Here is a 26296-nt window from a genome sequence, read left to right on the forward strand (position 1 = left end):
GAACACATTTTGGGAGAGAACATTTTTTTTAAAGTACAAACATGCAAGAGTTTGAATCATGCTTTGCGGTTATGGGGTGAAATGAGTTCAGATTGAGGTTCGCCTTGCGTTTTTTTGTGATATTAAGCTCTTATCTAGTTTTACATTTTGATTCACGTGTACATTTATTTAATCTTTATAATTCTGTTTTAGGGCTTTTTTCTTTTCTTCTTTATTCTAAGTTTTAACCGGCATACATCCGAGGTTGTTTTCGAAGGAAAATGGCAATTTATGTCCGATTGTTCTTCACTCACTCAAAAGAAAGTCTCGTTAGACTCATGCTTTCTTTGTCCCCATAATAATTGTGTCAATTACCAAACGTCTGCTTTAAGTGGTAATTATTAAAGACATTTTTTAGGAGAAAATGTATTCACAGACATGAACATTTCTGTAATTATTGAACTCTTAGGTCTACCACTATTCGTTTATTGTTTCATTTACATTGCATTGTTTTGAGAAATGAATTGCATCATTGATGTCATTATCTGGTAATGGGCTGCTTCAAATCCGCATGTAGTCATTCGGACAATGTGTCGGGAGTCTGAAGGACTCAACGGGTACCTTTTCCAGCCCAACTACGTTCATATACCCGATAATGACACCAATGTCGCAATTAAATAATTATAAGTACACTTATACTTATTTATTTTCAGAATTGTTCAAACTATTTTATATAATTTCAGGAAATCTTTCAGTAATTTACTCTCACATAATTTGTAAATACCTAAGTTGAAACGTTATCGTGGAATGGAAACGCATATGAAAGCAACACATTCAAGAAATCACATATTCAATTATTATTTTTTGAAGTTTTTTGCCTTCCGAGCATGGAAAATAGGTTGCGTTCATCGGGAAATATTTACAGATGCCGACTGATCGTTCATTTCAGGAATGGAAGTTTTCTACGTGTTTATCTTAACTAGCTTCTTGGGTTATAATTAGATTGTGAACTATTATATCATAAGAAATAGGTTACACTATTGCCCAAAAAGATTTTTGTTTATAAGCTGCTTAGTGCGTCATTTTATTACAATGCTTCATTTTTTTCTTTTGCCACAGTTCTTTTGAAAAGAAACGACAACATGATTTAAGATAACTTTAAAAATGATGGTACTACGGGCGAGGAATCGTGATGAATGTGATTTTCTTTACTTAAGCACATACAAAAAGACAATGGGAACTTACAAAAACTTACGTAATAGTCACTTATAGTGCCTTATCCCGAGTCTATGAATATGTGTTATACATACGCTTCTTTTCCGCATTGATAATTTGGTATGCCTGTTTGTGGTTATTTGATATTTTCTCATTACTAGTATGAACAATTCTAATTTAAACATTTTACAATACTAGCGCAGTCTTACAAATATACTATTGAGAATCAATTGGTAACGCTTTAAAATGGCTAAGCAGTACCTTTATTAAACGTTGATCTTGTTGTAACTATTTCAACAGTACAATTTATTACGACCGATTAGATCGCGATCCCGTAATAAATTACATTCGTGTGTTTAACTTAAGCCTACAGTTTATCTAAAACAAATCATTTTTTAAGATTAATTTAAAACACTTGGTGTTGGCAAAGTGGACTACCTATTGTACATTGAAGCAATGCAAGCAATCGCATGAACTTATATAGTAAATAAGACGGCTAGGTTGGTTATTAATATATATGCATAATCAAATACTCGCTTAAACACATTTATAATTGTCCCTAATCTTAACGTACAGAGAAATAACTTAAACTCAGCAATTATTTGAAGTTGCCCTACTCTTGGTTGTGATTGTCACAGGGAGGAAAACGAAGTTTATTTGTCTTTCCCTCAAACAACCATCATTGTCACAGTGGAAGTATTGCTTGAAACATAGATAACGTTTTGAAACGATTTGGCTGAAGCATCGAATTAATTACAATATATACATGTTTCTTGTTGTGACTCTTTGTTTCTGTGTTCTATGTCTTTTACCCTGTGCCTTTAAACAGGGTGTATGGTTTAACATTTGGCTACTGAGCTTGTTTTTGTAGATCTTCACATAAATATGCACATAGTCTTTATTTAATATCGGAAATTATGCTTAGGCCAAGCATTCGGAATGCGTTATAATCAATACTATGACAACACTAATGCCTAACTGAATGTTTTCAAATACAGATGGATCGCATCATAGGGTTGATGTTTTTAATCATTGTATTTAGATATTGAAACCGTTAAATGAAATTATGTAAACGTTAGTTGTACATATATAAGGGTTTGTATCCCTATGAAACAATTATCTATGGACGGTCTTCTAAATGATGAATGAGTGGCCTTTATGTTTATGCATATGTGACTAATATATTGATGTGTCTGTGGCCTTTATGTTTATGAACATATGATTAATATATTGTTGTACAAATGGCCTTTTTTTGATGAATTTGAAGTAAATATATTGATGTATCTGTGGACTTGATGTATGTGTAGACTTTAGGTTGAGGCATAAGCGATTAATATAATGTTCCTCTTGTTCAGTGCTATGCAGTAGATATGTGCCTTTCAACATTGCCTTTGTTATATTGTTTGGTTTTTGGCCTCTTCTCCCTGTATTAAGCTCGAGAAACTCTTGTTGTTTTTTCATTTTGCTAATGCATAACATATCTGTATTGTTGGCGAAATTGCTATCCACATAAATATATTTAGTTTGGTTCGGAAAAAAACTTATTTACGATTATTACCATACATATGGTGGTCATGGTCAAGGTCGTTCCGACTTTTGTCATATATGGTAATGGTCAGTGAGCCTGCATTAGTAAACGGCTAGTATTAAAGCCGTATATACTAGGGATGGAAACCGGATACCAAATCGGTATCCGGATATTCGTATTAAGTATTCGAATACTATCCGAATATATCAAATTGTTTTCATAATAAGTAAATTTCCTATTATATGTCACCCACCTTCTGTTATTTGACACAAGTGTCCACTTAATTTATAATCCGTCATATGGCAAATTACTTTTTCATTCATTCTTTCTCAGTCTTAATAATTTATAATGTATTAATCAAAGCTAAACAACTCATTTTACGTCATAAAACTCATAATGAATACCACATAAACACCTCGCGAATTTGATAGTCACTTCGGCCGAGGTGGTTGCTTGGTTACTGCCACGTGCTTTCGAGTTTGTTATTTATCAGCAGGTTTCATGTTAAATGACGCTTTGATTATTTGATTAGTCGATTGTAATTTTATTTCATTATATTGTTTGATTTAATGCAATACCTACAATTTCTGCGGTGTTTTTTGATGAAGGATATAATTGCGGAAAAGATAAGAAGACAAAAAGACGATCTGATTTTTCTTTATTTACATGCGTGTACTTTTTTTATTTATCAATAAACTAAACATGTTTTCATATTGTATAAAAAAAAATAGTGGACATGGTGACGTCAAGAGTTGTCTGCCTCATGGTGGACTTTGAAGGCGTAGTCGGTGGACTGCATACGGGGTGTTTTTTCATGTGATTTCTAAGATTTGAAGTTCCACCACAATATACCAGTTTAACATTACACAGTTGACACACAACACTTTTACCATCCTCGGATTTTGTGAAATACTTCCAAAAACTTGTCAATGTTGGAGGCATATTTCCGTTGTCATGATACAGGAATAACGATTAATAATTCAAAACACAATTACAAGATGCAAAATGATGGACATTTGATTGAAGAGTGAATTATATTTATTGTTCAGATAGCAATAATTTCTTCATGCATATTCATCAAAAATACGATTGGTCATTAATAGCTTTGATTGCACGACCCTTATCTTGTGATTGGACGATCAATTCCTGCGGATTAATGATCAATCCGTTTAATATCAACTAGTGCCAATTAGTGTCAATTAAGCACATCTGATATCATAAAACAACACTTGTCATTGTAAACAAGGTCATAGAACTTCACAGGGTGCTGCACAAGGACACAATATCACGCCTTGTACAAACACCAAATTAGCTGACGATTTGTGACACATACCCACTTCGCGACAGACACTGTTGATCACCTGAAATATTTCATCTGAAAAGTTTTATAACAATTGCTATGTCTCTGCAAAGCTATTTCATTGAAATTTTAATTCTTAACGAATATTCGAATACCCATTTTGGTATCCGAATACTTGCGTGATATCCGGATACTCGGATATTCGCTTCCATCCTTAGTATATACACATGCATTCAAGGTTATACCGGGCAGAAGACAAGAGAAAACTGGTAGGTCGACTTTGTCAAGCGGCGCAAAGAGTGGAGGTGCATTTTATATAGATTTTGTTGATACGGCCGTAAATGAGTTGTAACAAAAGCATTGTATTGTTGAGACTCCTTTTGTTCTCCATACAGTAGATCCATTGAGCGTCGCTATTAGTAGGCAAGGACAAAAAACGAATTATTTTGGATCTAAGAAAGATAAACAAATGTTTGTGGAAAGAATGTTTTACCTTTGAATATTGGAAAACCAGGTTGGAATAGTTTGCGAAAGAGTCATACTGTTTTAATTTGATCTTAGTCAAGGTTATCACCACATTGATGTTTTTTTCTGCGCATCAAACTCTTTTAGGATTCTTTGTAACTGGATTCCTTTGCGATACAGAATAATTCAGCTTTATATTTGGTTTGGACACAAGGGCTAGATTTAACGTTTTAATTAAATAAATAAAGGACTTGGAACAAGACGATAAATGATCTCTCCCCGAGAAGTAGTAAGTGTCCATAAGTGTTGTGCAATGCCAAATGTTACACTTTGTTTAACATTTTTCCCAACTTATGGGTACATGCAATATGATGTAATATACCGAAAGTAAACTAACATAAAGCTTTATATATGTCGTTCAGTGATATATATCACCGGTGATTGCCGAGTAGTTTAAATGGCTTTATGACCTTTAATATAATTATACCAAACATGATACCTGTAAAGCAAAAGAAGGTTACCTTACACTTGAGCTTCGCTTGCTTTTATCAAGCAGGCCCAAGGCAAACATCAAGCTTCGACTGTTTTGATGTCACTCTAGCCTGAATATGTCTAGTATGTCGTGTCAGCCACCAATAATGTTACACGTTAATTTCAATGTTGGAAATATTTGCAAACGTTGGAAACATGATATTTAGTTCAAGTACTGTATTACAGGTGATGAAGAACATTGTATTCTACTTGTCTTGTTTATAGTTATTATTCAAATTCATCATCATACTGTTTAGTCTTAACAAATTTCCAATTGAACATAAGCATTCTATCGTTATTTTAATCAAAACAAACAAATACACTTTGCGTTTTGTTTCTGTTTTAGAACTCAATCTTTCACGTCGCCGAATTACTATTTTACTGCAGAAACCCTAAACGAGTCGAGCAAGAAGGTCTTACATTTGATGCAACTAAGAAGAGCATACGCATTTTAAACAGATTTGTGTATTAAATATATGCTTCAAAGTATGCTAGAGAGAGATTCCTAGTTCCTAGTCAACATGTAGATCCATACTCGAAACAATTCTCCTTCATTACTGTTCAATAGTTATTGGAAAAACTACAGAAACAAGCTTAATAGTGAAGGTTTAAAGATAAAAGCCAATCTATCCATGAATTTCTCATATATCGTCATTTTTTAATGTCTTGTCTTATTCACATGTCTGGATGCATGAGAAACAGTTACAAATGGAATAATCTGAGTGTTTGAATATTTGAGGTTTTGAAGCTTTTATCTCTTAAAAACCGGTTTACCTATTTAAATGGGAGGGCTTTTTTATCAATTGACATTCCATTAAAAGTTCCGTCATGATTTCATAACATTAATACATGGAAGAGTGTAAGTTAAACGATTTCATGGCTTAGTAATACTCATCTTTTGAAAATTCTGCTATTGAATAAATATAAATTGCTATAATTAAAAACAAATATTGCATAGATTCAAAACGATTATCGTCGATGTAACAGAACTTCAGTAGGATTTTAAAAACAATGAAAACGTCCTAAAACAGGCTGAGCGACAATCAAGGATAATTCAAAGGATTGGAGTATTCTAAAAAAAAGATATAAGAACACTACATGACGTTTATAATTTTTAAGCGCGATGGATATTTTGTAATACAAATACGGTAGTAATATCTATTTTTTAATGTTTTTAATAACTAAGATATGGTCAACTGTGGCCTTTAACAGTTGTCTCAGCGAGTTTGAATATTCGTTTAAAACATAGAAAAAAAGTTGTTTATAAACGACTACTGGAAACGTCAAAACTATAAGACTAGTGCCGTTAAAGTTAAGGTGCCGCAATATTCCCCAACGGTAACCGAAACCGTCCTCGATCCAGTCAGAAGGCGCATGGGACTGTCGACCGTTGTAACACCCACTGAGAAAGTGGAAGTTCTAGTCTTACAAAGGGCGTTTCCAGCGGCCAAAGTAATCACACCTGTTGATCCGTCCAATTTGAAGTCTATGTTGGTGTTTCCGGTGGTTGTAGATCAGTAAAAAGGTCAACAGAAACTACAACTTAATCCTTAGCTATAGCCTTGATCCTAGAAAAGCACACTTCTTTATTTAAAGATCAAGTGGATTTTTTAAGCAATCCGTAATAAACGTATTGTAATGTTCAGTTGCGGTGTGATATTTACCTCTGCATTTCGGCATTTCCAAACAAGTAAGTTTTCTTACTCTTTGAGTTTAAACACAACCCTTGTTATTGTTCAAGTGATGTCCTAGTTGTTCGAATAGTTTTATAAACAATCATTTGTCAAACGCTTACGTTTTCTTCGAAAATACAGCTATGAGTCATAACGATGTTGAGGAATTGATATAGCTAAGAATTGTCAATTCAACGTATGTTGTGAAATTTGGTATCAATTGAGTTACCGCTTTAAAATTGCCAAGTAAGGAACTTACAATAAAAAGGGATTTTTGTACGTTTACGGCTATCGGAGTTGTCTCTGTATTTCCAATTGTTTAATTAACATTTCTTTGTGAAGTGGTAACGTTTTGGAAAGAATCTTACGATATTGGCGAATTGATACAGTCGGAACATCCCTGGCTGATTTCAATTTAAAATACAGGTTTGGAAATTCAACCTGAACGGTTTGTTAGCTTTCTAACGCGCCGTTGCTTGCCGGTAAGAACTTGACAAATAAATAGATTTTATTATAGTTCTTGGGAAGAGAACACCTATAAATATGGATAATTTGAACGAAGTTATCAAATAATTTACACATGAATAAAATTAATAAAGACGAACATATTGTTTAATTTTTATTTGATAATTTCTACAAAGTCTGTTAGAGAGAGTTGCATAGTTTCCAGAAAGTATTTTAAACATCGTTCATAGAAATTCATCATCACTGCTGTAAAAGCAATATCATAATTGAATTTCTCAGGTATCGTCGTTTTCATATGTCCTGTTTTATTATCGGAGACGCACTTAACATAAAACAATTCATATGGCCAATGGAAATCATTTTGGTTTAAAGCTATTGTCACTAGTCAAATGTGTTGATATCATAAATACTTGCTTTCTATAAAAAGTTCACTTTATTAGTACGTGGATTTTATTTATATATATATTTAACTAATGATGAATGGCTTCCTATAAGTTAATTGCATCTTTTGAAATTTCTAATAATCAAACGCATCGATGGCTTCACTTTAGAAAACAAATACCACATGGAGCTATGTGACACATCATCGATCTAACAGAACTATGGTGGGAATATGAAAACAAAAACATTTCAAGCATATATCCAGATAAACAATAAACAAGAATAGTAATAAAATCTGATTACAATAGCAAATATAAAGGAACATTAAATTACATCAATATTATTGTCGCGCGATAGATAAATTGTTAAATAAATCGGGTTGATCAGCTAAAATGTTTCTATAATTTAATGACCAAATATTTTCGTCTCTAGCCTTTAGTTGTTATCACACGTGTTGTAAGTGTTCCTTAGAATAGATAAAAAACAGTTCTCTTAAAGAAGTTGTGTGGTAACAACAACTGCAAACATTAAATACATGAGTGCCGTTACCATTCCGGCGCCACTACAATCCCCAACGGTGACCGATACAATAGTCGATCCATTCAGATGTGGCGAGGGACTGTCTGTCGCATTAACAACCAGTATGTAAGTGGCGGTTGAAGCCTTTGAAAGGGTTTTGCCAGTGGCTACAGTTATCACGCCTTTCCCGGAGATATCGAAGTCGGTATTTGAGTTTCCGGCTGAAAATGAACTAGCAATTTAAATATGATAAAGACCATCACATCGCCATGCCAAGATCTTAAATAATTATCCATTACCATGCCATTGATAGGACATGGAACAAGGCCTAAGATACACATTCGATAAGAGACACATATAACACAAATATAAAACTATTGATATAATAAAATGTTGAAATAACCGCCTTAACATGTTAATTAAAACTAAATAAATACAACTAAGGGTTTATTAAGCGTATGTGCGATAAACCTAGACTTGTCCCAACAAATATTTATGCACTTACAAGTAATAGAGTATGTGATAGTATTTCCAATATCAGGGTCAGTCGCAATGTAGGTTCCAAGTGTCGTACCTTTATCCATAATAAACATGATCAGTAATGTGTCCTTTTTTAAAAATCAACTTAAATATCAACATTTTACAGACATGAAAACATGGGTGTAAACCATTATTAGACAATCTGAGTGTTACAAAATTAACGTCTGATAACAAGTGTCTTTGGAAATATTTTTATGTAAATATGTATACACAATATCCAATACCTGCTGGGGAGTTGTCCTTAATACAAGCAGTTTCCGTGGCTGACGAGAAGGCTGGAGCTTCGTTAACGTTAGTAATTGGCAAGGTGATATTTGCTGTTCCATTTGAACCGGTACTGTCTGTGGCTCTGCAATAAATGTAAGTCATGTTTTTATTTATTTTCTCTCCTGCTTGTTTGAGTTCACGTCGTAAACATCAAACAATTTCATTTTTGATGTATTATCTCCGTAATTATGACGTGTTGGTGATGTCTTATATACATGCATTTTTTATCTGTTCATTGTCTTTAATGTTAGGATGACGGTAATTAAAGGCAGTGAATTTCAATTGTTATACGTTTAAATATATATATAAATGCTGTTTTATTTGTTATACGTACACGACGAGGAACTGTAGAGAAGTTGTGGTTTCAAAGTCAATAATTTGCCCCTTCGCTAGCGTTACAACACCAGAAGTAGAATTGATCGTCCCTTTTCCTCCAGCGTTGCCCGTCAATGTGTAATTCACAGCAGTTGTTGCTTTTGCGGTAAATAGAACAGCTCCTTCTACTGGGTTTTCAGGAATTGCCGTGGCACTAATAGAACCAGAGGCTCCGGTAATAGGTCCAGGCAATGTCCACGCTGTAATTGCTGCCTCTGAAATACAGATAAATACAAAGGAATGCATTTATCGAAATATATGCTTAACCGTTGACCTTTTCGTATCGTTAGTAGTAAAACGCTATTTTATTGCCTATACAATGCAATGGAACAGTTCTTATACGCAGCATGTAATATTTTAGAATATATTGTTTTTATTAACTCGTTTTCGAAGATATAGTTGAAATATTGTGAAAGCTTTGGTGTCGTTGGTGTTGGCATTGGTGTCGTCATGCAACACCGTGTTTATGGTATGATGGGTAAAACGTTTGGAGTGAATATGCAAATAATAAAATATGCTAGGATTGTGTAGGATAAAATGTGCATATATTATATACACACGAATAGAAAAGCATGGGTGTAATGGTTAGAAGCTTATTACCATAAATTGGAATTATATATTTATCTAACAAGTTATTGGATACACTAATATATTCTTTACGGATATATTTATACAAGACTTTGGTTCATAATTAGCAGAGTATAGTACAGCTAAAACATATGTGTATAAAATTTTAAGATTCAGTCCTGCTTTAACGATGTCAATTAAATTCCTAAATGAAAAATGAATGTTGTGTGAGGAACAAAATATGTAAACACATAATACAAATAAAGACAGGTAGACGGCATAATCCAGTAGTAATTCCATTTTACAAAAGGAAATATCACTTAAATTGTAATGTGCGTATGAGTATTATTTTATTTTAAGACATAAACATTATATCAATACAGGTAGATAATTAGCGATGTATGTATTTAAGGCAATAGACTTAAGACAAAATTTAATGTATTAAAAGTATAACAGATATATATATTTAAATTATAGTTATCTTCCCTTCACGCTTTTAAGATGTATTAACTTAAAATGTTCACTCCGTACTTATGACTATTGACTTTGTACTATCAAATATGTTTTACTGCTTGTATAAGCATTGCTATATTGCATACTGTATTTTAATTAAAAATGCACTCTTGCTTCATAATAAGGTTCACCACAATTAATAAAATTGTTTTAATATACCAACAAAAATGATTAAATGTAAAAACCAATTGTTCTTATTCGAAATACCCAGTTAAATTTGAAAACGAGATGCAGAAAGCACGGTATATTTACCTAATGAGGCGATAGTAGATCGCACTAAATCTTTAAGCACACACCAATCATTTTTTTTTTGCGTTTTCAGCTATTTAATACACGTTTACAATCTTCAGTAATTAATATTTTCAAAAAATGCATTATTTAGTAAGAAGTTAAAGGTTTATCACTCAAAATTAAAGTTTGTTAAACATGTGTATGTATTAATTTGGAATAAGTGTGTCACCTTAAACTTTATAACTAGAATGTTGTCATATTCATGTGTCGTTAAAGATCAGTTTCACTGAGCTTGCACAGTTCTAATTTCACTTGCAATCAATTGGATATAAGAACTTTCATGATGTTAGGGATTTTAATATTTCTTGAAGTTGTCCATATTGACAGCTTCTAAGGTGAAATTGGAGGACATGAATCCATATTTGAGTATTATCAATCGTCAACAGCGTCCCAGCATCGGTGTAGGAGTCTGATAAGAAGAATTTAGGGCAAGTTGGCATTTTCACTAATAACTCCAACACAGTTCATTGATTTTCCTTAATACTTCACACAGTTGTTTAGGACCATCGACTTACTAGGTTAGATAACTCAATATTCCGTAAGGGTTTCCATAATAATAGCGAAACCACATTTAAAAATCATGCTAAAATAGAGAAAGAAAGCAAAAAACAATCCAAGTTGGGTGTTAAATAAAAATAATAGATATTTATTGTTTCTTAATATGAACTGTGTAAGAAAACACAGATTAAGATTTATCATGGTAAATATAACTTGAAATGTAAATATACATGCAATATAGGGGCACAGAGTCTTTAATCTGAGTGCATATTGAAATGCTGTGTACATGCATACATTGGTATCTTATTTAACTTTTAAATGCATTTCATTGTTTGTGAATTAAACTTATTCCTATAAATTATAATGATTGCTGAACACATCTGTGGATGATTTCCGGATGTTTTCGACCGCAATTTGAGTTGAAATTGAGTTGCAATTTGATGGCATATTTTAGGCTTAAAGGGACTTGAGCGAATTTCGTTTTCATTGTGACACCCAGAAATGGATTTCTGAACACTTTAGCCAACATTTCCTAATTAAATGATAAGTGGCCAATATTTGCTTTAACTTTAGGGTAGAGTTATCTAACTGCATTTCTGAAATTGGTTGGATTTTTCGGAACACTTGTCTTAAGTGTTAAGATGCAAAACATCAGGTAATAGCTGGAATATTGACTTGTATATGCAGACACACAGAACCTTTAACTTCTCAGTCAATTTATTAAGGGCCATAATTTTCAATATTATATCTTAAATAAATGGGTCTTTTACATGTACAAACAAAGTCGATCGGTCCATATATCAGTGTATTTTAATCAAAAACCCAGTTTTATGACGTCAGCGGTCCATATCATATTTTTGACCGGTCCTGACCTCGCTAAAACATAATATGGACCGCTGACGTCATAAAACTGGTGAGTACGACTTGCGATTTTTACAACGGCGAACAATTGTCGCAATTGAACATTAATTGCTTTTTTCAATGAAATACATTAATAGCGCTTTCCAAATATTGAGTAGTAATATAAAATGTTCGGTATAATATAATGAAAATACCACACGATTTCGGGCCATATGTCATTAAAAGGACCGGCCAGTCAGCCCCCGAAGGTTTACGCCTCGGTTCATATACACCTTTGTTGGCTGACTGGCCGGTCCTTATAATGTCATATTGCCCTCAGTGGTGTGTTATATTTCTTAAAGATTCACTTTTACTCCCAAATAGAATTACCATGATTAATACAAGTGTTTTAAAATACCAAAAAGGAATAATAAATGTCAAAAACAATTGTTCTTATGGGGGATACCGAGTTTGATTTGAAAGAAAGGTGCAGAAAACACGGTATTTCTACCATGTAAAATGAAAGTAGATCAGAGTTAATCTTTTAGCATTCACCAAATATTTAATATTTTTGCGTTTTCAGCAGGTAAATACATGGTCATAATCTTGTTATCAGTAAATAACATTTTCCAAAAGTGCATTGTTTAGTAAGTAGTTTAAGGTTTATCACTTAAATTTATGTTCGTTATACATGTTTATGTATTGATTTTAAATAAGAGTGTCACTTTAATAATATGCGAGAATTAGTTAGGTTCGATTGTTGGGAACAACTGTCTGTAAGTTTCTATGCATTACATGACGTCTTTGCGAATACATTGACTTTTATGATCTAACATGTAAATTACCAAATATGTAGTCTCACTATTAAACTTTCCATGATATTACTTAAACCTATTTTCGAGTAAATCAGAAATAATGTTATATTAGTATGGCAATACCAATTTTTGTTCATTTAAAGAAATAAATGATTGTGTTACAAAAAGGACAAACCAAAAATGATATAAAATGGATTCATATACTTTTTAAATTTAAGTCTACCAATTTCCTATCCAAACAGATTATTTCTTCAATGTTGTTTTTTCACATCAATAAGAACATTTATTAATATGTTTTTGATTTGACTTTTTATTCAGCCGTATATTATTATCGATTTGTTAAAGACACTTATTTACAGTACTCCGATTATTTTAATGTATAAGTGAATATAACACAGCAACACCATATGCTTGCATGACATAATGCTATGATATGTACCAAGTGACGATATTGAACACTAATATATACCAATATATAAAAAAACATCATTTTAGTAAAATGAAAATTAATTCCTATGTAAAATCTTAATATAAAAGAGTATTGTTTCCTTACCAGAGCTCCAATTAAAGCTAAGTAAGCCCAGCAGAAAAACAGAAACAAGACACAAATCCATCCTTGCAGTTTAACTGTTCCGAAGACAGATTTAAACTGCCAAATGACGCACACAGTTGCATATTTATACAGTGGCGTTAATAAAGCAATTTGTGGATTCATTGGTCTATTCATAAATGCAGCGCATCTAAAGTAGCACATGAATATTTAATCACCAGATGACGTTTTTGATAGTATTTTGATTGGTCGACTAAAGCAACAAAGGGTGGAGCTTCTTATCTGTATGATAACTACATATTAGGACATTCCATAGGCGAAACAAAATAATTTCTATATTTCACAAGAAATAGTCAAATACAACGGAAAACATACAGAATACTAGGTAAATGCCGTGGATGGAGGAAGTTTATATGGCAAGGTGGATGAATTAATAAATCTAAAGGGTGACCCGAAACAGATAAATTCCGGCGCCGGGCCACAAAAAAACATTCTCTGACCACGGCACTAGCCTAGTATTATATTTATCCTGTAACTTTGTTTATTAAAACACGATAAATTACCATAAAGTTATCGAATGTCTTTTTAAAAAAGTTCATTTTTATTAAATCCATTTACAGTCAAAGTAATTTCAATACGCCATTATCAGTTCAACACAAAAACGCTTTTAAATGTGCATAAATAGAGACTACTAGGTTAGTGCCGTGGATGGATGAAATTTATTTGGTAAGGCTGAGGAATTCCGCAGCCGAGCCAGATAAACTTTCCCCATCCACGGCACTAACCTAGTATCCTATTTATCCTGTTACTTTGTAAAATAAACACGATTAATTACCTTAAAATGATAAGATACCGTTTTATAAAGGGGGACAGCTGTTCTCCCATGTTGACATCGGCACGCAAGATACTATTTCAATACGTTTTTAGTCAAAATAGTTCCGTCAATATCAATTCTACTCATAAACGATTTTGAAAGTGAATAAACGTGGATCAGTTACTAAACATTATGTTATCATGTTACATTTATTTCGCAAGTAATAGACTACACATGTGTTTATACACAATCGCCGCATGTTAATTAGGGATATAATTTATGTTAATATTAATTAATTAAGTGGTGGATGTTCAGAACTGCGCCGGCAAAGAGAAAATTCATTTTAGTTGTAAATGAGATTTTGTCTTTCACTAGAGAAATGGAATTATATATCATTGAATGCTGCACAGTTTTCAGCATTGTCGGATGGGGTAAGTGAACATGTAGATTTTCTGACCAATTATCGTTGCAATATCATTATTATCATCATGCATAGTTTTGGAACTTTCAGGGAAAATTAATGCTGAAGTTGTTGTTAGCGGACTATTAATAAGATTCTGAGGCATTATTTGCGTTTTTCCTCTCACATTTCATAATAGAAAAGAAGTCCGTTTCTGCGGTCATGTTACCAACTGACTGCAGATAAACATCACGTAATCTACTGCATATTTTAGTCGTTATGTATTTAATATTACAGGAATTAATACCGTGTATCATTCGCAAAAACTACCAGTGCGTTGATATTTATGATAAAAAAGCGGTTGATATATATGATAGAAATGTACTGATGTTGGCTCATCACATATCTTTTAATACGTTGTATATCCAGTATATCAGTATATCAGATTAACATGTCAAAAATGCACGCGTTTAAGACACAAATTACATGCTTGCATATATCCCTCATTAGTTCTTGAATCAATACACAAAACCCCTCTAAACGGGCTGGTATTAGTTTGATTAATATATTTTAAAACAATTGTAAGGCTTGGGTACGTATGAAGCGACACGACCGTAAATGTGTTACCAGGTCTGATTGGGATAAATTAATAAATTTTTTAATCTTCAACATAACCTTTTATTCATTCAGCTGTTTCAAAGAAATGTATTTCAGTATATATGTGTTTTAAACGTGCCAAGTACTTTATTTAATACTTCCACTGTGCAAACAAATAAACCGTATTTACTACTGTAGTTTAGTTTGTGCAAACAAATATACCGTATTTACTACTGTTTTTTAGTTTGTTGTCTGCACAGTAGTTAAAGATGAAAATTTCTGTGTATCCTAGTTAAAACAAATCTTCGTTCGGGTAGGTCTTGTAAAAAAAAGTAAAATCTGCACGTATCAGCAAATAATCGTCCTGTAATGATTGTGCAATCGACAATTTTGTTTGCCACGGGGTAATGTAGTGTAATTCAAGTCTAAACAAGAACTAACCCTACAGTATATGATAGAACTAACATTTCTTAGATTTTTTTAAAGGGTCAAATGTATTTCTTTAAAAGTTAGTTTATTAATTATACATTTTAATTCCGTAGACATTAAAAAAATGAAATAGATAGAAAAACGCATGAACAATTTGCAAGAGTCTAGGACGTTTTTTATATTTAGTTAAAACGTTAGACAGATTTAAATATCCTGGAAAATATTAGCATTCAGACCTGCGGCATACGTGTGCAGCAGTCACATATTCGCCTTGGCCCGTAAGATGTTTTTCGATTATAGACGATTCTTATCGCGAAGAGCCCCTATGTATTGCGTAAACTTCTCCTGCGGAACATGCACCTTTGTCCCTCACCGCTATTTCCGATGTTGTCAACTGTATATATGATACATTTATTTGAGGAAAAAGCACGCACATCGAAAGATACTCAATCTGCTATGCTGTTTCTACTGGGTTATTGCTTAACACCATCAGTGTTTTACGAAATCGTATGAAATGTAGGCCTATGCGGATGTCTTCTCCAGTTTATTTTAATATTTGAAATAGGTTTTAGATATATAAGGTGCTTTGTCGCATTGGCTATTTTGGTATGTTTTTTTGTGTGGTTGTTTTATAATTCCTCATATTATGAAATTTGCTAAGTAAAACATTTCAAAATAACAGTCGAATCTAGCAATTGAACTGTTCTGCAGCAATTGTTACGGTTTTAAAAAAAGCTATGCATTTACAGTGAGCCATCATAAACACATCGACACTCACATTGATTCTCAGTGCAATCTTCAGTGTAGATATTCTTATGTCATCCTAATAAGGAAGCCGGTGTCTTTAATAACATTCATTTTAGTGTAGCTCTTTCAACAGTTTAATTAAGCATGACCGATAAGATCGCGATCTCGTTTTAAATTCGTTTCTTGAACTTCAAATAACCTAAACATACAAGTTCCCTTTAACACATTGGTTTAAAGTATGAATTTATAACACTTGGTGTTTTAAAACAGTGGACTGCGTATTGTCCATTGAAGCAATTCACAAACTGAAATGAAATTGTATCGTAAGAAGACGGCTAGGTTGGTATTTGATTCAAATGCATTATCAAATATTTCGTTGGTTTCTCGATATTTTATTTTTGGCTTAAATGAAATGGTCATTTGTGAAACATATTGCTATGTTTTAGATCAATATCATCGGAGAAAGCCATCATTAAATAGATAGCCAGAAAACAAAGCAAACAAGCAAACTAATGTCAACGGCTTAACATGAATTACAGCAAAAACATTATTTATTTTGCATTCATTCAAATAAAGCCTCCCGAGCACATTAATGAAGAATCAAACGTAATAAAATAACATGACTAAGTTCAAATTAAATGCTTAATTTAGTTCGTTATACATACTGCGTGCAATGAATTTGAAAATGTACAGCATTACCTTTTAAGCCTTTATGACTGGTTGCTCAGGTGATACAAGAAGGGTTTATGGACGGATTATGATTACCCGGTTTGCACAGCGTTATTTCCTCCTAGCGGTCTTATACCTGTGCAATCGGACAAGATAATTAGCTTTGGATTTCAGAAATGTTTGGTCACGCATACGATCTTTTTATGAAAGTCATTTTTTATAAACCTGCTCTGTAGTAGGTTTATGAAAAGGTTATTGTTGAAATGCATTGTTTTATTGGCAATGTACAGAAAATTGACGTCAAATAAACATTATATAAACTATACATTGTAATTGACGTTTTTAAATCAAAAGACTTTCAAAAAGAAATCATTATTTAGAAGATAATTGATTTTTTTCACTGTTTCAAACAGATCTCATGTCGAAATCAAACTCAGCACGCACATGGCTGGGACACAATTTCAAGGAAGTCATTTCCAAAACGACGTTTTGTTTTCATACAATATGGCACGCTTTTCTGAAAGCATACTATACACTGTCATTTTATATCCATTTTAGACATATTATAAAATTAATAAATTGTGAGGTTTGGTGTTAGACCTTAACAATGTTCACCTCGTCAACACCAAAAGTAAATTTAGCCTTTGGAATTCATTTGGTGAAATATATTGCGATCATACACTGAAAGAAATAGTTATTATATTCATATCATACATTCTTATTCGATGATTTACAGCGCAAAATACATTAAACGTAGCATTATAGCGCGCACATGTTTAATGGTACTTATTATTGACGTCACGTCAGTTATTACAATAGTTACTATAACAATATTTTATAATGTCGTTATATACGGTATAAAATGTGTATGAAAATTGTAATGGAATGTGTAATATGACCCCGTTCATTTAAGTTTGTTTAAGACTGTGACCCCATATTGTTCCATATTTTTTCCATATTGGGGCACTTATCTTGATATCGTACCGAAATGGCGTATAATTTCTGGTTCCGATGAATAAATGACAAAATTTCCCAGACAGTGTTTGCGTATTGATCACTGCAAATAGGTTGTGTCTTTGTTTTTGTGTTCCATGTCTTTGGCGTTCACACACGTTCGTGCCATTAAACGGGGTTTTATGTTCATTTCATTCAAAGACGTTGCAATATTATTAAATATCAAGTAAAAACCAAACAACATATGAAATGACAAAATCAACTTGGTGTAAAATTGAAGGAACTGAAACATACATAGATTTTAATGTGATTATCTTGTCGGTCCACGGACTTGATCAAAGCAGAACACTGACATGCATTATCCCCATTCATTTGACATCAATGCATTTGAAATTGATAAATGAAAGGCTTAGCAGCAATATACCAATATTTTATCAAATTATTTTTTTTGTCCGGTGTGCAAGTAAAGGTATAAAATTCGACGAAAAGAATATCCGCAAGTAATTCGTGTAAAAAAAATGAATTATATAAATTGGCTTTTAATAAGGTTAGACCATTGCTGTAACATCATTTCCTTTTGCAGTCCATAAATGAGTCGTGTTTATTTACCCATTTGGTGCTTTAGGCCAAATCCATTCGATCGAAAACAAACACAGATTCTTGTCTTTAAGTTTATTAAATAACTTAATGCTGTTCTTGCTTTATTTGATAGGTGATTATACTCGGTTTCTAATAAGGATACATTAGGTTTATTGTATATATTGAAGACATTGGCATTACAATTTCTTAACTTTCTACAGTTTTGAAAACTAAAAGATCTATCGTAAATGGGCATGTCTTTGTTTCAATATTTTGAAGTTTTTACAAGTGTCTCGTGTCAAAATGTTATCAAAAAACTTCATTAATATTGATCAAGAGTTTTGTTTAAAATATTCTTTTGGCAGTTCATACTCGTAATATTTATTCATTGTCCAGTGGTTTTTTGATATGCCGACCGGTTTTGGCGTGCATAAGATAGCTAGTGTAAAATCATTTGACTACTTTACGCTAACAAAGCGCATTTGATTAATTGTATTTGTTTAAAAGATGTCTGTAGTGCGCTCTCAGACAAAATCTGATAACCCTTTTAAGCGAATTATCAATTTCAAAATTAAACAAACAATCATGATAAAAACACTTAAAAAAGCTATATTTTTGGCAAAAAACAGTCACTTCGTTTGTGTTTTTTTTTCAATATTGAGCTGGTGTGATCCTATTTTTGCTGAAGTTTCACATATCGTCCATTCACCAACTCAATTCGCTAGCTTTCCATATTTGCACTTACAGTGTGTACATTTTGTCAGTTAGTAGCCTAAACATGCATGTGTATCTATATTCAAAATCAGTAAAATGCTGTGGCGTCTTTGATAGCTTAATTAGTTTGCCCTCATCAGTTTAAAATAATGAAGTAAGAAGTTGTGGACATGATTAGATACTGCACATAGCAGGCGCATAAATTGCAGATCCCTTATTTCTTTCTTCACTTTAATTACTACAATAGCTCTTATGTCAGTGTGTTTATGTGATGATTGTACCTTAATATTGATTTACAAAATTAACTTATTTTTTTGTTCCCTTTATTTTATGCCTTTATACGGCCAATAGCAATGATGATCATCTTGGGGCACCGCATTCTCCATCTAATCATCATATGTCTGATAATGTTCTTTTAATGGTATCAAATTGTGTGATTGCACACACTTAGTGTTTTGTTGACTGTACATATTTAAAGATAAATAAATAAATGATAATTGTGTAAATATTCGACTAAATTCTACAACATTGACACTTAATCAACAATATTAGCCCGGTACAAGAACAGTTGTAATTATAATGATTACAGTGTGACCCGATATTGTGCATGGTGTTTAACAACCTATTGATTTAAATGATTTATTGTGACAATGTTGTTTACAAATAGTTTAGCGTTACAACACTGTTTATTAGTATTCAAGATGTTTAACACTTATAAGCAATTTAATGTTAGACTGCCCGACACTATTAACTTCATCCTATTCTTTATGCATGAATGTATTATACGGTGAATGCGGAGAAGAAATCAGTTTCCGTTGACTTTCTGTGCATTCCCGGTCACTTAGTGACGAATTCGGCGACACTCGATTATATTCATTTTTTATCAGAAGCGTGTAGTTATCTTCAAGTTTTTGTAGCCAAGTGGCTAGCGTGCAGAACTTCTGATTTGTTTTTTAACATATAGCCCGTTCGAATGCAGTTCCGTCAGCTGTTGAAATATTTTATTCATACAAATGCTAATATTTAAACCGTCCTGTAAATTTATTGAAACAATACGACTTAAACGAATTAAAACACAGTGATATTTTCAAAAAATGGTGTTGATGTATGGGGTTAAATACATCTAGTTACATGAAACATCATAAGGTGCAAAATATAACGTAACTGTTCGTCATCGTTTCAGTGCCAACGTTTGCCATCGCTTACGCATCATAAGCTGCTCGTGCTCGTACATACATGCTATCTACGATGTATCTACCACCATACGTAGTTCTGTCTATAGCCCATGGCTTTAGTGATAGATACCAGCTGCTTTTTCGCATTGACCATTTTCGTACGCCTGTGTGTGGTTATTTAATAGTTATATTATGGTAAATTATATGGGAAACAGTTTAACAATACAAGCGGTATTTAAAAAGTGGTCTGTTTAACAGCATTGGTAAGATTTTTAAAATATCAGAATAATGTCCATTATAACAAAACAAAACACACACATTAAATCTCTGTGCAATCTTCAGTCTAAATATCTGTTTTAATTGTTCCCAAATTACAAGTTGGTAATCTTTATAAACAGTGTGCTTCAACGACACAATTTATTATAACCGATAAGATCGTGAACAGGTTTTAAACTGCAGTCTTAATTTGGACATAAGGAAAAAAGCTTACAGGTTATCTTAAACACATTAATTAATAGCATTCACTGATTCAGAAGACACCTGGTGTTGGCAAAAGTGGAGTACCTATTTCCCATTGAAACAATGCACTTAAGCATATCAATTTTGTTAATAAAACGGATACGTTGGTATTAAGTTCATATGCATTATCAACTCCTCCGTTCAAATAGGTCTATAATCGTCCCTTATCTTAACGAAAATAGAAATAACATATACTTCGCAATTATTCAAAGATGTCAACTCCTGGTTGTCAATATTACAAGGAGGAAAATAAGGTGTATTTGCCTTCTCCTCAAGGGACCATCATCGTCACAATGGAGGTATTGTAACATTCATAGATAAATTTCTGACTTGTTTGTCTCAATTTGTTTTAATTTCATTGGCTCAAAGTGTGATAGACATTTTTAAAACATATACAAAATAATTGATGTGGAACATTTAAAATCAAAGTGATAGCGTAAGTGACAATGTGGCCGTAATCCGTGTCGGTCGCTGTTTGTAGATCTTGCTATGCTCAATTACGACAAGTAGGCCACATTAGACAATATCTAACCAGTGATGCAACCAAGACCCTTGTGAACTCTCTTGTAACATCCAGACTTGACTACTGCAACTCCCTGCCCCATGGCCTACCTAACACAACCTTGAACAAACTTCAAATCGTCCAAAACACGGCAGCTCGTATCATTACAAAGACTCCTCGATTCAACCACATCGCACCAGTTTTAAAGGAACTTCACTGGCTTCCTGTGCAATACCGGATTGATTTTAAAATACTGACACATACATATAAAGCCTTAAATGATCAATCCCCTTTCTACATCAAAAACATGTTAAAGATACATAGACCACAGCGTGTTTTGAGATCCCAAAGTGACACTCTCACTCTTGTGATACCAAGATCCCGTACTGTTACATATGGTGATCGTTGCTATGCAAATGCTGCTCCAAAGTTGTGTAATGCGCTTCCGCTGGGAATACGGAACTCAAACACTTTAGACTCTTTTAAAAGATCTCTGAAAACTCATTTCTTTTTGAAAATATATGGTAACTGATGATTTCGTATATCTGACACATCTATGCCTGAGCTTGTCATTGTTGTTGTTTTTATATAATGATATTTTACTTGGTTTGTGATAATATGTTTGATTTTATGTCTTATATGAATATCTTTTTTTTTAAATGATTGTTTAATGCTCAACTTGTTCAGTACGATTGATGCTGTCTTTAAGCTGTATGCCTGTATTTATAAAAAGTTATAGAAATGTAAAGCACTTTTGAACGTATGTGCCATATGAAAAGAGTGCTATATAAATGTGGTATAATAATACATAATAATAATTACGAATTGAGTGTAGTCGATTATAAAGAAAAGGCACTAGTCCTTGTGAAATGTAGATACAGCGTTAAGCGTGAAATTTGAACATAAATGTGCGTGATTTGCACTGACAATTTCATTTTTTATAGGAAAAAGTGATTTAGTGCATTGAATAAGAACAAAAAAGTAAACACCTAAAGCTCGCGTCGGAGGAATTCCTGTGCCGACATAGAACTTGTAAATGTTTGCATTTTAGACATTTATTACTTTTATCATACAGATGTAACATAAATCCACGCTTCGACCATGACCATAAATTGTTCCATTCAAAGGACTCACATGAGCGATACAGTCAACATAACGTTCATTCAAATAGTTTTTTTTTTCCGGCGGTGGTTTATCCCAAGTGCTGGTTGAATCATTATAATGTCATTTGTCTAATCACCAGCTTAGACACGAACCCTTGGGTCGGGTGATTTTAATGAAAACTTAATCACAATAAATATAGCTTTATAAGTCCTTTCATGTATGGTGCTCGTGTAAAATTTGACTCGAGTTACCAAATAAAATACGATTGAACATTGACATATAGAAGCCACGCTTGTCGGTTATCAACTTCAAGTTATTTGAAGTAAAATAAAAAGGTAACTGCATTTTAGTATAAATATATGATCGAGTCCGTGGACTGACAAGAGTAATCCCATTTAAATCCATGTTATCTTTCAGTTCCTACAATTCTACCCTAATGAAGTCGGCTGCTGTATGGTTTTACACTGTATTATTCAATATTGCAACGACAACCGTTATAATTTTTTATGACTTTTTCAATTTATGCGATTATTTCACATATTCTCCATCTTTCAAAAACTCATTAATTGCGACGTTTATGGAATGTACGCATACATTATTTATGTTATAACCATTAAGAACTCTAGTTATAAGAACAACAAACGTCTGTGTAGGAGTGGTTAATTCTTGCAAGTACATTTCAGCGATACAATGGTATGATAAGAGATAAGATATTAGCTGATAATCGCACTGATTATGCCTCATATGGGCATACATGTATGACTTATTGACCATTATTATGTAATTTATAACACCAGTAAACCTAAACTATGCCAAAAAAAACGAATAAGAACATGGAGACCAGACTCGTGAAATCTAGACCTAAACTTAACAAAATTTTCTTCCTTGTACCATCGGAAAGCTTCACCAATATACTGACTCTCCATACGTGTACGTGTATGGTTTCGCAAGTCGATGAGTTCCGCTCATATTGATTTGTGTATGTTCAAGATGAAAAGACTTGTATATAAAGGATTCAAATTCATAGCTAATTTTTCCATTCGCATCATTACAATGGCAACTCTCTTTAAAAACACAAATGATTTAGTTGTATTACAATATGTTCAATAGCCGTTCCACACATGATAGCAACTGTTCATATCTTAAATGTTAGCATGTGCTTTTTGATATAAAGTTGCCAATGTTGACAAAACGAGGCGGACACAACGGGCCATGAGCTTAGATATAAACGTCAATATTTTGGGATAAAGCAAATCACTTATTGGAAATTACGAACTGATATTTTTGACTAGTTCATTCTATGATATCTGTAATGAATATTTATTAGGCCCATGCAACACCATTATTGTATAAATAACAATAGGGGGATGCATCTTAATCGACATTTCCAGACTGTCCATGAACGTCGACCCCAGTGTTCTAGCCGTGTTAGGTTCTTGGCTTATATTACACAGACAGAATGTAACCCTGGTTAGATTTATCAGTTTCCTTTAACATATGCCAGCGCATAAAGTTGTCACATGATTTCCCTATCATACATACCGTTAAGACAGAAACAAAAAGTGGCATCAACTACTTTGATAAACGTAAGGAAAATATTAAAATATGACATATTTGTGTTTGAAACGGGTTGACCTGATTCTTTTTAGACAAAAACAAAAAATGGCATCAACTTCTTTGATAAACGTAGAGAAAATATTAGAATATCCCATTGTTTTTTAACGGTTTTACCTGAATATTTTCATGTGACGTTTGCATCTTCGAAATCTTTGATCGAAAGAAACGTAACGCTTATTGCATCCCTTTCAGTCGACATAAGTACAGACTGAAGAAAAGCTTTCTTGATGTCAGTTTCTTATCCAATTTGATTTACCGGAAAATGCATCAGTAAGCCACACAAATCATTATGTTTCACTTGGCCTATATACAGGTATTTATTCAAACACAATGAATAAGACAGACATATTGATTGTTCAAGTTTTATTGGATAAAATCTTCTAAGTCTGTTAGAGAGTGTGACTTAGTTTCCAGCAAACATTTTAAACATCATTCCTGAAAATTCAGAATCATTGCTGCATTAGCAAAATCATAATTGAATTTTTCCAATATCCTCGTTTTCTTCTTTCTGGATTTATTTTCAGAGATTTAACAAATGAAAAACCCTTAAGTGAAATACTGTTAATATAAATGGTTTAAGTGTTACCGTTTTAAAATGGTAATAGGGAAGTTGTTAGAATGTTTTATGTATATTTGTTATCTTTGACTAGTTTCATGTTAACATGGATGTATGTATCTAAGAGTGCTAGAAAAGAATGGTTTCCTTTACTTTAGTACATCTGTCGAAATTTATAATAATCAAACAAACAGATGGCTTCAATATAAAAAAACAAATATTGCATGGCATCAAGTCACATGTCATCGATCTAACATAATTAAAGCATAACTCTAAAAAGATAAAAGAAAAAACACATTTCAAGCAAACACGCATAAAAAAGCGAAAGAATAAAGTATTGCTATTTGAAAATTTAACAAAATATCAAGGAACATTGAATGTTATTTTAAATGTTAAAAGCGCGATGGATATATCGTTATAGCAATTGATCGTATACCTGCGTTTTGGCAATATTTCAATGACTAAGACATGTTCACCTATAGCCTGAATTATATCTTATAATCTCATATTGTTTAAAGTGTTCCTTTCAATAAATAAATTCTTTTTCTAAAGAAGTTGTGTAGCAATCATTGCTACCGCGTTTGTGGCGGTGGTAGTCTTGGAAATTGTTTGTCCACTTGATACAGTAATAACGCCTGTTGTTCCGGCGACTGCGAAATCGGTGTTGGTGTTTCCGGCTGGAAAGTAACAAGCATGATGATACGTTTTAAGGAAATTACAGGACCCCAAATATTGATTAAATGAAAGGTATCAATGCATAAGGGACACATTCAACAAGAGATAACAAATATGCAAATATTAAAATATCAATACCGTTCTTTGCTCGCGTTATTCTCGCGTTAAGTTGTGCATGTTCATTAAAAAAACTAAATACTCCTAAGAATGTGCACTAACAGGAACAAATACATCTATAAGCTCCATCATCCCTTTCAAGTTATGATTTATACAATATCCATTATTAATGATGTTTTTATTTTTATTTTATTTTCATATTACAAGAACCACAGATTAGCAATCAAATAACAGAAACAAACAGAAAAATAATATCCAATAAATGTAAATAAACCGTACTCTTTGCAAGTCATTAAATATGTTTAGCTTCCTTTTGGTGGATACGTTTGTACTTAAACTCCAGAAGATACATGGATTTGAGTTATGCCGCTTAAGTGAAACGTCAGTCGTATATGTATTAACTTACAAGCAATGGAGTATGTGATAATATTTCCAGTATCTGGGTCAGTCGCAGTATAGATCCCAAGTGTTGTACCTTAATCAATATAAAAATATGATTATTAATGGACTATATGTTGAAATTATTTCGAAGCTTAGATCATCTACCTGTGTACTATGATTTTGATATAATAATTTCTCATACGCATAATGTATATCCACGCAGATGTCAGTTTGACAGATATGGAGAAATGAGATATTCATAACGTTACAAGCTAATCTTCTTATAACAACTTTGCCTGTATGTCCGGTGTTTCTTTGTATATTTTTTTAAGGGGACATTAATTATACTCCTAGTTACATGATTATAAGTGTATACAATTTATCAAATACCTGCTGCGGAGTTGTCGTTAATACAGGCGCTATACGTGGCTAATG

At 32.8% G+C, this 26296-nt stretch overlaps 1 protein-coding gene across 1 annotated transcript; it reads right to left on the reverse strand.

The window, feature by feature from the left end:
* Positions 1 to 7297: 7297 nt before the first annotated feature.
* On the reverse strand, positions 7298 to 13397 carry LOC128241677 (protocadherin-like wing polarity protein stan). Its single transcript, XM_052958710.1, has 5 exons — positions 13316 to 13397; positions 9198 to 9453; positions 8821 to 8945; positions 8562 to 8630; positions 7298 to 8277 (listed from the first exon to the last, which is right to left on the reverse strand). The coding sequence occupies exons 1-5, from the start codon at positions 13374 to 13376 to the stop codon at positions 8030 to 8032; spliced, it is 759 nt and encodes a 252-aa protein (XP_052814670.1). The 5' UTR covers positions 13377 to 13397; the 3' UTR covers positions 7298 to 8029.
* Positions 13398 to 26296: the final 12899 nt, after the last annotated feature.

The sequence above is a fragment of the Mya arenaria genome, chromosome 7, assembly GCF_026914265.1.
Source record: "Mya arenaria isolate MELC-2E11 chromosome 7, ASM2691426v1".
Lineage (NCBI taxonomy): Eukaryota > Metazoa > Mollusca > Bivalvia > Myida > Myidae > Mya > Mya arenaria.

Coding starts and splice junctions, on each gene's coding strand:
- LOC128241677 (XM_052958710.1), bottom strand. CDS start 13,376: ATGGATTTGTGTCTTGTTTCTGTTTTTCTGCTGGGCTTACTTAGCTTT. Junction 9,454..13,315: donor TAGCTTTAATTGGAGCTCTG/GTAAGGAAACAA, acceptor TCTGTATTTCAG/AGGCAGCAATTACAGCGTGG. Junction 8,631..8,820: donor TAAGGACAACTCCCCAGCAG/GTATTGGATATT, acceptor TTATGGATAAAG/GTACGACACTTGGAACCTAC.